Source organism: Melanerpes formicivorus, unplaced genomic scaffold (assembly GCF_026170545.1).
Source record: "Melanerpes formicivorus ecotype bairdi unplaced genomic scaffold, bMelFor1.0.p_v2 SCAF_2, whole genome shotgun sequence".
Taxonomy (NCBI): domain Eukaryota; kingdom Metazoa; phylum Chordata; class Aves; order Piciformes; family Picidae; genus Melanerpes; species Melanerpes formicivorus.
In genome coordinates, this window is record NW_027142354.1 from 20,683,794 (window position 1) to 20,698,868 (window position 15,075).

The window sequence follows — 15,075 nt, forward strand, 5'->3', positions numbered from 1 at the left end:
AACAGACTGCCCCACGGCCGTCGCCGCTTGGCCTCACAGCTACAGCCGCGTCACTTCCCTGCACCGCCCCCGCGTGCGCGCGCACCCCCACAGGGTGGTGGCAGGTGATCAGTGAGCACTCCCAGCACGTGCAGGGCCAAAGGGTGGGAGCCTGGGGGGGGGGAGAGGAGGCGGGGAGGAGGGAGAGGAGGGAGGGGTAGGGGGGCCCCGCCCACTGGACTGTAGCGGCAGGGACGGGGTCGCATCATGTGAACGCCGCGTCCACACATGACGGTGGTCACATGACCGGGAGTGGGCGGGAGAGAGTCACATGACAGGCTGCTAGTCGCCGGAGCTGTCTGACGTCCCAGTGCAGCCGTGTCTGCCTGGCCCGGCCCGCGCCCATGGCACCCGCTGCACCGATTACGGGCCCGGCTCCTGATGTCGCGCTCGCCCCGCTCCTCCTCATTCTCCTCTCGCTGCCCCTTGGGCCAGGGGGAGGCGGCGGCGGGGCCACCGCGGCCCTGAGCGACGCATACCGGGACCTGTGCAGGTGGGCAGTGGGGGTGGTCGGCGGTGCGGAACACGTAGCTGTTGCAGAGGGCCTTCCCGTGGGAAGGACTGCAACCGGCTAAGTACGGAGCGAGGGAGATTATCACGGTGCTTGTTCTCGTTCCTGCCCTTCGTGGGAACGCATGTGAACGACTGGAAAGGGTGGGAATTCAGCCTGGGAGCCTGTCCTGGCGAGCCCCGGCCCCAGGGCGGCCCCAGCAGGGCTTTTGGTCCCCTGTTCCTGTAAGGGTCAGACCGGGAAGGTTGTGGGAAGAGCCGGTCGCGGCTGAGTGTGCAGGTTTTCCCAGGCACGAGAGCAAGCCTGATCTGTGCTGCAGCGCTGGGAAGTCAGTAAAGCTGCTCTCTGAAGCTCTTCAGTGGACTGACGGGTGTCAGCAGGCTGGCGCCGTCGAGCAGTTCTCTGTGGGACCTCCTCGTGAAACTTTGCAGATAAAGGAAGTCTTCAGGTGAGAAGGTGGGCAGACTTGCTCCCTTCAATATGCCTGTGGTCAGGACTGATGGTTTGTATTACTGTATTGGTTCTGGTGTGAAAAAACATGAAGTGATTTGGAAGAAACATCACTCGATAGTTTCCTTTTTACTAAGAATATTGCCAAATGCCATTAGGTTACTTAAAAGCAAGTTAAGAAAGCTTTGAGAAGTGAGTACTGCTATGTGGAAATAGCACTGTTCTTCATGTTTTGGCATGTTACCACTCTGAATTTAGTCAGACAACAATATCTTCTCAGTTTTAATTTCTTCATTATTTAGCTGGAACATGCAGCAGTGCCTACAGGAATACATTACCACAAGCAACAGCATGGGACAGGCACCAATGTAACACAGTGAATGTAGCACTGCAGGCAGAGCTTGCATCACTGAAGGGAACGGGCTTGCTTTCTGGTGGGTTCTGAAATTTTATATTGGTAAATGATGAAAAATGGAAAAAGTAGGTTTGCTTGCAAGGTTAACCCATGAGGGTGGCAAAAAAATAGTTTTGTCAGATGACCACCATAATTGTAGGCCTGAGGATGAAATGAGAAACTATTCTGGAGGGATTGTAACTCCTCTGACTCAAATATTTTTTTTTTCTTTTAAATGCCTTACCCTAAACACTGCTTCTGTTTTGTGAATAACATCAGATCCTAGCAGTATCTGTCTTGGTTTTGTTGCATATCTGTGAGGAGAAATATTTGGGAGCACCACTGAGAGACATACAGTCTCTTTTTGTTTTACTTAAGCTAGTTTTCCTTTGCTGGCAAGTGAAAAATTAATTGTGAGTAGATAGCATAACTGGCAGTTCTAGGTTTAAGATCAGCTGCTTCAAAAACATGCACTTGCAGCTGTGCCATGTTGGGAAAAACTGCTTTGAAGGACTAGTAGTCTAGAATGGATAAAGGGGAAAATGAGAACTTGCAGTCTGACAAATGGGATGACTCCATGCAGATCATTGCAAGCACAATTGCAGAAAAGCTACCCTTATATGATTAGGTAACACAAATGCTTACACTACTGTCTGATATCTCAGCCAAAAGGTGTAACATGGGTATGCAGGCCAAGTGCCTGACCAACATGTTTTTGCACTGCCTTAAGCCACGGTTTTTATTTGTTTTACAACTGTTCTGACTTGTGTGTGGCCTAATAGAGAGGCTGCTGCAGCTTCACCAGTCCTGTCTGGAGTGTGAATGTCAAAAGTGGGGCAAAGAAAGGAAATATTGGGGATTAGAAGAGGCACTGACTGTTCTAAATAAGAGCAGAGTGATACCAAGGTTAGGACAGCTGTCTTGCAGGGAGGAGAAAAGGTCTCAGAACTCTTGTGCAACAACTGTGGCATGAAGCTATGTAAACCTGAGTTGGTGAGTTTGGTGCTTGTTTTGTGTAGCTGAGCTTAGTGGTAGTATGCTTGGGCAGTCAAAGAAAAAAAGCTTTCCTCCTCTGAAAATTTGTCAAATGTCACGTCTTGTAGTGACTGGTTTTGTCACGCTTTCTCCTTTGTTTTTGTGTGCTCTGACAGCTGTCTGTTGTTGTGTAACTTGAAGTTGGAAATCTTTTTATCTTTTGTTTAGAGGTGTTTCCAGGATTGCTGCATTTTGACCATCTGGGAAAGAAGTTACCAGCCAGTTTGTTCTATTTCCCTATGTTTTTTCCTTCTTCCCTTTGCATCTTTTATGTGACGACACATGAGAAAAAACTTCAGGAGCTAGTGAATTTTATGAACTGTTTTAAAAATGCCTCTACTTTAAAAACCAAAGAAAGCTTGGCAATTTGGATTCACCTTCCAGGTAACATAGGGGAAGTTACAACTAACCTTCTCTTGTAAACATACTCCCGGAAACATTTTGAGTGCGATGGCAGAGCAACAAATGCCTGAAACTACCTCTGCCTGCTGTTCTGCTGTTCATCACATGATTGCTCTTATGTAGAATTTCCAGTTTGGGATTGTAAGCCAACTTTACATTTAATGTTCATAATAAGACAACTCCTGCAGTTGACTGTATGTACAGTTTGGCTAATTCAAACACTGTTTTCAGCTTCTGTTGTGAAACCACAACTGTGCTGGGGGGTGTGTGTGTGTGTGTGTGTTCAACTTAGCCTTCGTGAAGAAGTGTGTTCTGAGTACAGGGAGGTGACCTTTAGGTGAACTTGCTCAACTGTGTTAACTGCTGTGACATGTTTAAGTGGGAGATATCATAAAGAAGTCATTACTGGACTTATTTGCATATGTGCATGCTTCACATACCTGGGAAGCTGCCATTGTAAAGACTTAAACGTTTCTCAATGCAGGAGCTACCTTCCTATAGCTCTTGCATGCTTGAACTTCAGATTTCTATCCCTTTTCTTGTGTTCTTTAAGATGGTTTATGGTGTAGCATGGAAGACCAAATGTGTCTGGGATGGAGAAAGCTGAACAGCTTGTCATGTACATGATACGTATGCAAGAAAGCTTGCCTGAAGGCATTTGCTGTATGTGATGGTTGGAATAAGTGGCAGGTAACCCAGAACAGAGTGAAGCATGAAGAAGACATTAAAAAGCTCTTGAAGTATAATGATAGCTTTGTACCTTGTGCCATTCAAGCTCTCATTTTCTGTAAGGAGCTTTGACCTAAGTTTCTTTACCATACATATTTGTGCTAAAATGTTACTCACATGTAACTGATTTTTTTGGTGGCAACAAGTGGGTCTGAGTTAACCAACTTCAGATTCAAAGTGGTCATATTGGTAATTGTTCCTGAGCCTGTCTACCTGTGATCATGCTGGTTGAACCTGCTCATAAATACCTTCAGGTATTAGTTTAATCTCTGCAGTGTTCTGATAACTGAAGAGCTGCTGGGCACAAAATTGTGTGGATGCATAATCATAATAATACATACAGGGATCTGCTTTCCAAGTCTGTGGTTGTATGTTACCCTCTCTCTGTGCTGGTCTCTCTGTGTAACACCCCTTCAGCAGAATAAGCCTCTTCAGTGTGTTCCTTGGAGAGCAAACATCTTTTCTAACCATGATCTAGAGCTGTTTGGAGTAGCTTCTTCCTAGCAGTCATCCCTTGGGTAAGAGTTTGAGAACTAAAAACTTGAGCATGGTTTTAAGAATGGTACTATTAGTCTTTCTGGTACTTTGTTGCATTTGAGGTGGTTTTCTAGTGCTCAGACCTCCAAGTGGCTCTGGCATGGGTACATCTGTGCTGTGATAGCTGCTAGCCAGCTGCGCCTTGTCTGACTTAGGTGACTGAGGTACTGATTTGCAAAGTAAACTAGACTTTCTAATGTTCATATCTCTTTTTCTTTTTTCATGCTTTCTTCATGAGTTGTTTATTTTCTTTATTAAAAGAATGCAAAGCTCAACTTGCAAAAAAAGCAAAACTTGCTGAAAAGTAGTTTAATTTTCTTTTTCATGCTGTTGCTTCAGTGTCTTAAAACCAAAGCTAGGTAGCTGAAGAGGCTGGCCTGCAGGCAAGGTTATTCCCAGTAACTTGTTTGCAGCTTGGTTGCACAACTGCTTTTGACAGTGGCCTGGGTTGGCACTGCTTCTAGAAGAGGATCCTCCCTGCCCGCTGTCACTGACTGGGCGCAGTCCCCTCTCCACAAACATGTGCATGCACCTGTTTTTTGCTGAGTTAATTTTGAGAGACTGTGGTTCCTGGATCTAACTTGTGTCAGATGCTGAGGCCAGACACATGCAGGGGAGGGGAGAAGAGTAGAGCCCAACCTGGGCGGGGGTTGACATAGCTGTATGTTTCAGGCCTCTAACTGTGTGATAGTCCATGGTTGGGTTTATCTGGAAACAGCTGGAATCGTGATATGACCGCTAAAACAACCAGCAGTTGTAATCAGGGCAGACACCATCTTTGAGCCCAGACCTTGAACTGCACCAGAAACAGTTGCTTGAATGGTGCCATCCATGCTGTAGTGGTTGTATTAAGCTCCCTGGATAGAGGGTGCATTGTATCCCACCCCATGACCAAGGCTGTCACTTTTTAAAGCTCTTGATGTAATAGCTCCCTAAAGAAGCTCACATGCCTTGAGTCTGAGATAGCTTAAGCCCATCCAGCAAGATAACTTAGGCCAGCCCTAATGAAGGGGAAATTACATGAGGTATCAACACTGGTGAAGGTAAATGTTGAGCAGCTAGAGGAAGCTGGCCCGTTGCCCAACCTGACCATGGCTGAGGCAATGTAATTGCCAACAGATTGTTTCCATTATGGGATGCAGTGGAGGTGTCAGCTTGTGTCTTATTGGAAAGTAGAGTACATGCAACTTGAAACTATTTCCAGGCACTGACTTTGTGCCAAAAATCTTACTTGTGAGAGAAATAATTCATGCTTTTGCTGTGAAAGTGTATTTTGCATCTCTCTGAGAAGAGCTGCTCAGGCTACATCTGGCTTGCTGTTACTCCTAATGAATAACTTCTGCTCTGCTCTTCATATCCATTTGAGAGGAAAAAAAAAGTCCTTTGAACTTTTTGGGAAGTAATACTGCTCTGAAGCTGCATTAGATTTTAATTTTTGTAATGCCACTGAAGCTGTGATTTGTAATGTGATTAAACATAGGATTTCTTATTTCCTTTCTGTGGACTGTTTTGAAGTACTCCTCTGCCCTCCCTGTCCAGAGGCCTTTGAAAGAGTGGAGGGAAGGGCTGGTTTCAGTGACTGCTTTGCTGAAACACACTCATCTTGTTTCTCTTGCTTCTGGCATGTCGGAGAATTGACTTGAAGATGTTGATTTCCTCTGCTTCATAACATGGAACTGGGAAAGCAGATTCCTTAATCTCTCATAGACTGATAATTCTGTTGTGTGAAGGACGTAGATTCTCATTCAGTTCACAAACACTTGAATCTGCAAATTCTCTAAAAAACAAACAAACAAAAAACCCAACACCAGACACAGAAAAGTGCTTTAGCTTGTCATAGTATTATGTGTTTCCTTTTTGTTGTCTTAAAACGAGTCAAAAAGGAGTAGTGGAACCCTTGGGAGTTTTTCAGTTAAATGGTAACTTTCTGGGGCTTCCTTGTGAGGTCTTCATCTCCTGCTGTTTTAAGAGCCTTTAAAAGTAGAGTCAGGTTCTTCTGATAGTGGTTTTGGTGTTTGGGTTTTTTTTTTGTGTGTGTGTAGGTCTTTGTTGTTACTGGTTTTTTTGTTTGTTTGTGTGCAATTGTATGTTGTCAAACTATCTTTCATTCCTGAACTTTGATTACTCTGTGCTGTAGTTTAATTCACAACTTCATCCTGCATCAGGATTGCCTTTGTCCGCTTCAGAAATGATTAGTTCTCTGAGCTAGTTTCTTGTGACTGTAAAATGTCAGCTCCTTCTACTTGTGAGAAAAGAGCTATGGCAAATGTTTGTCCGGACTCACAAGTCCTTTAATCTGATGAAAAAGTAACTTTATTGGTGTTTCAGGTGTGATTTAGTACTTGGTAAGTTATTTTTTGAGCCTTCTTATATTTGAGCATTTATATACCATCGTACTTAGGATATACACTTATTTTTTTCAGTTTGCAGAGACAATTCTCTTGTCCTTATATTCCAGACATTAGCAGACTGAAATTAACACGGCTGGGAAGTAAGAGCCTTGTAGTCAGTAATTTGATGGAAAATTGCGTAGCATCTTATTGCAGGCTCTTTGATTAGTGATGAGGTGCAATAGGTTTGAGAGTTCTTGGAGGATTCAAAATTGAGAGTAAAATAGCTGAGCTGTTGTTGCCACTTCCTCACCCAAGGATTGGGCTTCATAATGGAACGCAATTGAGTACTCCTGAAGGAATCTGTCTTGTTACTATGTCAAGTTATGTAACACCTGTGAGACAGAGATCAAGGCAAACAAACTTTATGGGTGGAGATTATGGTCAAACTTTTAATTTCTTAATAGGTGAGAGGAAGGAGTTGAGCTCCCTTGCTGGGTGTAGTACTAATCTGTAGATTCAGACAAATGGTTCTGTATGTCAGATAGATATATTAGAACCTTTTTGAGTTGTGAAAGACAGCAATATCATAATAAATCACTGTTGTCCTCAGTTTGAGGATGACTGTATTAAATTCTACTGAGGTTTCCACTTGGGATAGTAGGGAAACAAAAATCAATACCATCCAGAGGATGCAGGCTGCTGCCAGAATGAGAAGTGTATGTGAGCTAGGCTGGTTGTTTACTGAGCTGTGCTTTTTTAGCAGAGCTTGGCCACAGAACTGTACTAGTAAGCCAGGCTGTCTAAAGAGCTCCTGACTCCAAACTAGCTGACCTGGGCCTGCCTGGAAACTGAGTGGTGCTGTGTCATGCATATCTCAGTGCCGTTTTAACACCTGCTGTGAGGGAAATGAATCCGTGCTCTGCCTCTGAACTGTGCCACTCCCCCCTCCTCCCTCCACCTTCTTTTACTCTTTATTTCCCATTGTATTTAACCAGAACTTCATGTTCCCATATGAGTTTTTAAACAGCTGGTTTTCTGATATGGCTGTAGCTAGCTAGTGTGATCTTTCTCTGAGTCTGTCATGGATATCTCTACTTGCTTTTCAGCTTCTGACATCACCATTCATAAACAGTCCTTTCAATAATTATATATATATGTATGTATATTGAAAAGAAAAAAAGGCATGAAAGTGCAGCTAGACTCTTAATATGCATTATTAACGTCTTCCAGTCTGAATGTTATGAGAGTCTGAAACTCTGTTTGGATGCTGAAGCTAGGTGACTCCACTGCTGGCAGACAGGATGGGACTGGCTGTTGTATTCTACATAGATTTGTAGCTTCTGCTGCTGTTACTGGGTGTTGCTGAAGTGCAGTAACATGTAGCCAGCTACCTATGTTGGAGAATTTTATCAGACTCTCAAAGAAAAAGATTCACCACCTGGTATGTATGTAGTCAGATGGGCTTCACAGAGATTTGATGAGGAAGAATGTGCAGTTGGGTGTTCAAGAAATAGAAAAATGGATCTGCTATATGCTCCTCAAGTGGGCACTAACAACTATTTCTGGTATTTATGGATATAGAACATAAATAAGAAATATAAGTTAGTAGTGCTCTTAGCTTTGTAGCCTGGTTATTTCAAGGACTGATGTCTAGAGGATGGCAGTACAGACAATAGGAATACTAACTGATGGAGTTTTTTTGTCTTTTCAGTTACACATGGCAAGCAATTGATGTGGATAAACATGTGCTTTATCAAATTAACTTATGTTATCCTGTCGAAGAGTGTGGACAATCAAGTGCAATCTGTGCATATGACATCAACAAGAATACCTATCAGTCTGTAGGTAAGTAATTAAGTGCTTTTCCTCATAAGGAGTTCAGAGTTACATTAATGAGTAGTCTTAACTATTGTGAACTTAAGATGTTAGCAAAGATATTTTTTTTCTTCTCAGAACAGTTTAAAACTATTCTGTTGCAGGTGTACTGGGTAGATTTGGGGAAACATGAGCTAATCACTTAAGAGGACAATGAAATTCAGGATTTAGTTAACTGTAATCTAGTATGACACTATGGAAGGCTGTCTCAAAGGGGAATATGTGCATCTACCTGTGACAGGATGTGCACTGTGCATGGCCTCGTTTTGAAGCTTGATACTGAACAAAGGATGAAGCTTGACTTACATCTCTAAACTACCACAGCCTAGCCTGATGTGGCATCATCTCTTTGTTCAGTCAAGTTACTCAGTAGTACAATCCTGGAGTATTGCTCAGCCTCTGTAATGCAGTCTTTAAGTTGTTACACAGAGAAACATCATGCTTGTCAAATCTATTGGTTGCCTTGGTAGTTCACAGATGTTCTTGGTATTCTGAGGTGTGGTAGACTTCTGTGTGCTTATCTAAATATGAAACTGACACATTCTTATACACATGCTTGTAATTATTTCATCCGTCAGAAGCCCCTTCTGCCCTAGCCAATATTCGTATGCCTGTTTTCATGGATGCTTGTCACTTTCAAGGTTTCTTCTGTTGTTTGGCTAATAAAGTAATGATACTAATACTGATGAAGAGGTTTTCTGATAGTTTAGTTAACTATTGCTTCATTTCATTAGAATTTTCTATCATGCTTTTTAGTGTTGCTTTCCATAGGTAGACAGCGCTTATAGAAAGCTGAGAGTCTTCAGTAAAAGTGCTTGAACTGCTGTAAGGTGGTGAGGAGGAAGATGATTCTAAGTTGTATGCAGATGCACAGCTGTTAATCATTCTCCATTTTCCCTACCCCTCTCCAGAAATACCTGGGTTTCATGCTGTGGTCATTCAGTGTGTTTCAAACAAACTGCTAGTGTTGCCACTTGGGGTTATTCATGCACCCAATGATATTATAAACCTGTATCTCAGTTCATGGCTGGATTTGGGGTTTTTTGTGTGTAGTGCAGTATATGTCCAAACTCCAAGGTTTTCTGGGCTGACTGATTAGGTTATGTTTGAGTTCAAACTGCAGTTGCATATAGTAGCATCTTCTGCCCTGAGGAGTGTGACATCTCAGACTACTTGGTGCTCTTAATGTGTTTCATTCCTAAAACATACGGCAAGAATTTTGCTTTCTGCTGATATGGGTCTCAACCCATATGTGGTTGAGAATTCAGTTACCTGTGGGTTAGAAAAGGAAGCAACATCTGTTATAACATGATTTTTTGAGTGAAACAGAAATACGGCAGCTTGAGTGAGCTTGAGGAGCTCTATTCTCCCCAGTGTGGTACTTACTCATTTTAGTGTGATGCCCAGCAACTTGTATGCCATTTAGCTGGACTACTACTAAAATGATGAGCAGGAATATTATCATAATTGTTTGTTAATCTCAGTGAAGAAATATACACTTTGTCCAGCTGCAGTAGAAAGATGGACCATGAAATAATGACTGCCACCTAAATGCCCTCTTCTTCTGGACAACTGATTGGATGTCTTCCATGATCACCTTTCTCCTTCCTAACAGCTGAACGGGTGGAGTCCATGAACAAAAGGTGTTCTGGACAGTGCCTTTGGTACCGGTTTAGCACAGGCATGCAATATGAAGTATCTGATGATAATTTTTGTACTAGCCATACTAGCAGATTTGTAGTGTGTTGCTATGTGAAAAGAACACATTTCTGAAGTATGGATAAACATGAGTGATCATGGAAGAGGGAGCTTGGTATTATGGTAAAGGTGTTTGCAGAACTGGTACTTTGGAAAGAAGCTCATGGGAAATTGGTGGTGTGAGGGGATGATTGATAAGACTACTAGCTCTTTGAGCAGGGATGGGATAAGTCACTTGTCACTGAAGTTCTTGCATGCAGGGGGAAAGGGAGCACACATTTTAGACTGTAGTAAACAAGATGTACTCTCTTAACTTTATTTTTCTTGGGTATCATTTAAACTGAGGAAAATTAAGTCAGCTCACAAGTGCCTTTAGTGTGTTTTTTCTAAGCTCTTAAAGTTAAAAATAATGCTTCCAGAGCATTAAGGTAAGTATTGAGATGTTGCTTCCATAAGTTCTCTGTTAAATTGGTGCTTTTAACTGTATAGATGTATAACTGGAGGGTTTTTAGTCATGTGCATATTGTTACTATACACAGCTTGCCTAGAAAGTTGTGTTGGATTCCTTCTGCTAATATGGGGGAAAAAAAAGGACACTTTGCCAATGTCTTATGATATCAGTGTCTTGCCATGCCTTCTTGTGAGGCAGTTTTTGTGAGGGTGTGCAGCATGAATAGAAAAGCTATAAGTTACTGAGGGGATTTGGTATGTTAGCATCAAGCTTCCTTTTTGATTGCACCTGCTTCACCTTTACCTGCAGATTTGGTGGCTAAAGTTACTTTCTGTCTAGTGCAGTTCAATAGAATATTTTTGAGGTTCTTGTACCTGCTTCCTGCAGTTGGCTTACTTCTCCTCTTGGTGTTAAGATTTTATTATTCAGGTCTAGAGTGTTTTTGCTGGCCTTGGGTTAGGAGATAATAGGCTGGTCAAAGTTCCAGCAAGTGTGTGTTTTAACATGCAGTAGCCGCTCTGGAGTCCTCAGCTCAGAAAAAATATGGTCTTGTTGGAGTGGGTCCAGAGGAAGACCACAAAAATGGTCAGAGGACTGGCACCCCTCCTGTGAAGACAGGCTGGTAAGAATTGAGGTTGTTCAGCCTGGAGAAGAGAAGGCTTTGTGGAGACCTTACTGCATCCTTTCAATGCTTAAAGGAGGCCTTTGAGAAAGATGGGTACAAACTTTACAACAGGGTCTGCTGCAATAGGACAAGGGGTAATGGTTTTAAGATGAAAGAGAGTAGATCTAGATTGGACATATAGAAGAAATTTTTTGCAGTGAGGCTGGTGAAACAACTGGAACAGATTGGTAGAACAACAAGTGATAGAACCTCCATCCCTGGAAACATTCAAGGTTAGGTTGGACAGGGCTCTGAGCAACTTCCTAGTTGAAGTCCCTGCTTATTGCAGGAGGGTTGGACTAGATGATCTTTGAAGATCCCTTCCAAGCCAAACCATTCTGATTGTCATAGTCTCTCTTGTATTGTGCTCGTGCTTTTGGTATAAATGGCATCAAAGCTGATGGAAGGAAATGAATTGTGTTACTTGAAACTAGTTCATAACAGCTGTCTGATGAAGTTGTTTAGCTCTTGCTTGTAAGATAGTGACTAATTTGTAGTGGCATATGCTGTTGGGCTTTTTAAAATTTCCTGTGTTTGCTAAAAACCTTTGAGAAAGTAGATGTGTGATTAGAGATGTCAAACACTATCTTAGCTTGGATCTAGTCATACAAATCACAAGAACTGCAAGGAAGGTCTTTGGTTGCAGTCTTTTCAGATACTTGTCTTCAAGTAGGCTGATCTATAATATGCTGATCAGTGATTGAAATTGGAGCCTGTGAAGGTGCTGGGTTATAACTACTTTTTTTTTTTTCCCCCCTCAAACATTAAACCTAGGTGACTTAAACTTGAAAAAAGTTTCTGAAACCCTTGTGGAACTCAACACTACACATAACTGCTTGCAGCAAGGCAGTCCACACCAATTTCAGAGCACCATTAACTTCCTGTGTGGGAAAACACTGGTGAGTCTCAATCTCATGTTCTTATCTTCAATGGAGCTGACATGTACTTCTAACTTGCTTTTTAAGGAGACTTGCTGCACTTGCGGATGTGCTAGTCACTGAGCTTCATAGCTTAAGGAAGAGCCAGTTAAGTTTTAGTACCAAAATTAACTGCAGATCTGCTGGTTAGCTCTCACTGTGGGCTCTTCTGCTTTTCAATGTTTTTACAGGGATTGCACTGTAGTCTTTTAATAGTGTAATATGGAGGAATGAATCAACAATGAGAGCTATTGTTTAAATGTCAGTAGTGTCCAAGTTGCCCTATTTACGAAACCAACACTGAAGAAAATGAGTGGCCTCTGTTATGGGTCAGCATAGCTGACAGCAGTGTTAGATTTTTGTCTGCATGTAGTTGAATGAAGAGTGGGTATGTGTCCTTCTGGGCTCCTGGGAAAGTGGTTGTTCTTGAGAATCTGCTTAAAATGTGAATGGAGATCCCTGTAAAGTTTTTAGGGGCATGTGTGTAAGGAGTTCACTCCACATGCATTTTTGGAGTTACACTTCCCATGCACTTAGCTAATACCACAGCTTGGTCTTCTGTACAGACTGTGATCACTTGATGCATTTGTGTATTGGAGATTAGTGTAACTATTGGCACTGATGATGCTGTTTCACACCTCTACTTGGAAATCTAGCCAATTCAAACAAAATGCCAGTGCAGCCCAGATTTAAATGCTGCCTGATCTGTTTCAGTAGATGATTCTTTAAATTAAAAAACATTGCTCAACTCCAGCTGTAACACCAGGTCATAACAATCTTCAAACTTTGAGTTAGCATAGTTCTAACACTTCCTCTTCATGTGACTTAATAGAAGGATTTTGTAATAGTGTCTGGACAACTTGTTTCCAGCACATTTATGGCAGGGTTAAATGAGGAGGGAATCAGTTTAAATATGCTAAAATGCTTCTAGCTGAACTGGTGGAGGAAGAATGGAAAATCTAATTGTTGTCTTCCTCTAATTGTTGTCATCCCTAGATGTTCAGATGAACTTCCAGCTCCAAATTATGATAGAACCCCTATCTTGAAGTAGTTACAGATGTGTGTAAGGGGAGCACATAAAAATAAGTAGCTGAGATAATAGGTATTCTTCCTGTGCATCACAAAAGATTACTAACTGCTTTTCTTTGTAGGGTGAAAGACAGAAGTGGTAAACAGTGCGTTGCTCTGCTGTTCACGTCTTTGTACATATTTGTGTTGGTGTTTTCCTTTCTAGTAACTAGATGTGAGTGGTGCTCTGGCAATATCAATTAGCACAGTGAGCACTTCTGAAAGATTTAATATAATTACTGCATATTAGGATTGGCACATGATAATTTGAGCACTGGTACAAATGCAGACTGAGGATTTAGCACCCCGCATCCTGAGTTTACCAGCAAAACTGTTAACAGCGCTTGTTAACAGCAAATTATTTAAGAAAGCATATCACAGAAAGGTCATAGTATCTTCTGCTTTTCTTAATCTCTTGAATGAATTTCTCTGTCTACAGAGGTAAAACTCCTTTTTTTCAAATAATTGTTTTCTCTCCTTTAAATAGGGTACCCCTGAATTTGTAATGGCAACAGAATGTGTGCACTATTTTGAATGGAGGACCTTTGTGGCTTGCAAAAAAGACTTGTTTAAACCTGTGAAAGAGGTAATGTATGTACTACCCTACTTGTGATGCAGAACCTACTCTGGTACATCTGGTAATTTTGCTATCACCACCCACCTACATTGAAAATGAATACCAGTAACTTCCACAAACCTAACTTTTTCATAGTTGTATGTGGTAGGTTGAAAAGGCCGAACCTCCCTTCCCCCCCCCCCCCCCCCCCCCCCCGGGCAAAAAGAATGAGACTCAGACAAACGGATTGCAAAAGTGGTGGAAAGTTTAAATGGAAAAGCAGTGAATGTTTTCCAGAGAACCATAAGCACAGTGACAAAAGAGAATAGAGAATATAGAATAAACCAGGTTGGAAGAGACCTTCAAAATCATCGCGTCCAACCCTTCAACCAGTCCAACCCACCTAAACAACTAACCCATGGCACCAAGCACCCCATCAAGTCTCCTCCTGAACACCTCCAATGACAGCGACTCCACCGCCTCCCCAGGCAGCCCATTCCAATGGGCAATTACGCTCTCTGTATAGAACTTCTTCCTAACATCCAACCTAAACCTCCCCTGGTGCAGCCTGAGACTGTGTCCTCTTGTTCTGGTACTGGCTGCCTGGGAGAAGAGATCCCAAAGCATACCCAGAAACATCCCATCCCCACCTGAGGGTACACCCAAAACCCCCAGGGCTCTTTCTTCCCCCTTCTCCTCCACTGTTAGGCTAATCTCAGCTGGCCAGATCTGAGACTGTCCTTTTCCCCCGGCCTTGGGCCTAGCCAGGCCCAAGAGGCCACGAGATAGCTCCCCCCGTTACCAGGTAGCGGCGAGGAAAGAAAAAGGAAGTGCAAGACCCTGCAGGTGGCTTTTGTAGGGAGTAGGACATTATGGGATTAAATATGCAGCTTCCTGTGCCCACCCACTGGGCTGGACCCTTTGGGACACCAGAGGTGTGTCTCATGTGGCCACAACAGGGGCCACCTGGCCCAAACTGCTACATCATATAAAGCATCTGTTGGAAGTTGGTGGAGCTGAGAATTTTAAATTACTCTTCAACCTATTTTCTGATCAGGATGGTTGTTTATAGCAAAACTCTTCTAAAAGTTGGAGCAGAGCAGTCTAACTTTGGATGCCTCATTTTGGTCAGCATATGTAGCTTTAGAAGTCTAGCTTTATGTATTTGAGCTACCAAAAGTGAAAACCTTTTCTGCATATTAACTTGGCTTTGTATGTGCCTACTTGTATAGCATGGATTGCAGGCAGTTTTTTTTGTTTTTGTTTTAGGTCCCTTGCTATGTTTTTGATGAAGACTGGAAGAAACATGACTTGAATCCTCTCATCCAAGTTTCAGGACACTACTTGGTGGATGATTCTGATGATGATTCTTTGTTCATAAATATCTGCAGAGATATAGGTGTGAACGCTTTCTTC

General features: G+C 42.5%; 1 protein-coding gene across 1 annotated transcript in view; it reads left to right on the plus strand.

Moving 5' to 3' along the window:
* Window positions 1–317: 317 nt before the first annotated feature.
* The window catches only part of IGF2R (insulin like growth factor 2 receptor), a 59,523-nt gene continuing 44,765 nt past the window's right edge, over window positions 318–15,075 (plus strand). The window contains exons 1-5 of the mRNA XM_068152706.1: window positions 318–532; window positions 8,142–8,275; window positions 11,893–12,017; window positions 13,591–13,689; window positions 14,929–15,058. Of these exons, the coding sequence (XP_068008807.1) occupies window positions 384–532; window positions 8,142–8,275; window positions 11,893–12,017; window positions 13,591–13,689; window positions 14,929–15,058 (637 nt within the window). The 5' untranslated portion in view covers window positions 318–383. The remainder of the gene's footprint in view (window positions 533–8,141; window positions 8,276–11,892; window positions 12,018–13,590; window positions 13,690–14,928; window positions 15,059–15,075) is intronic.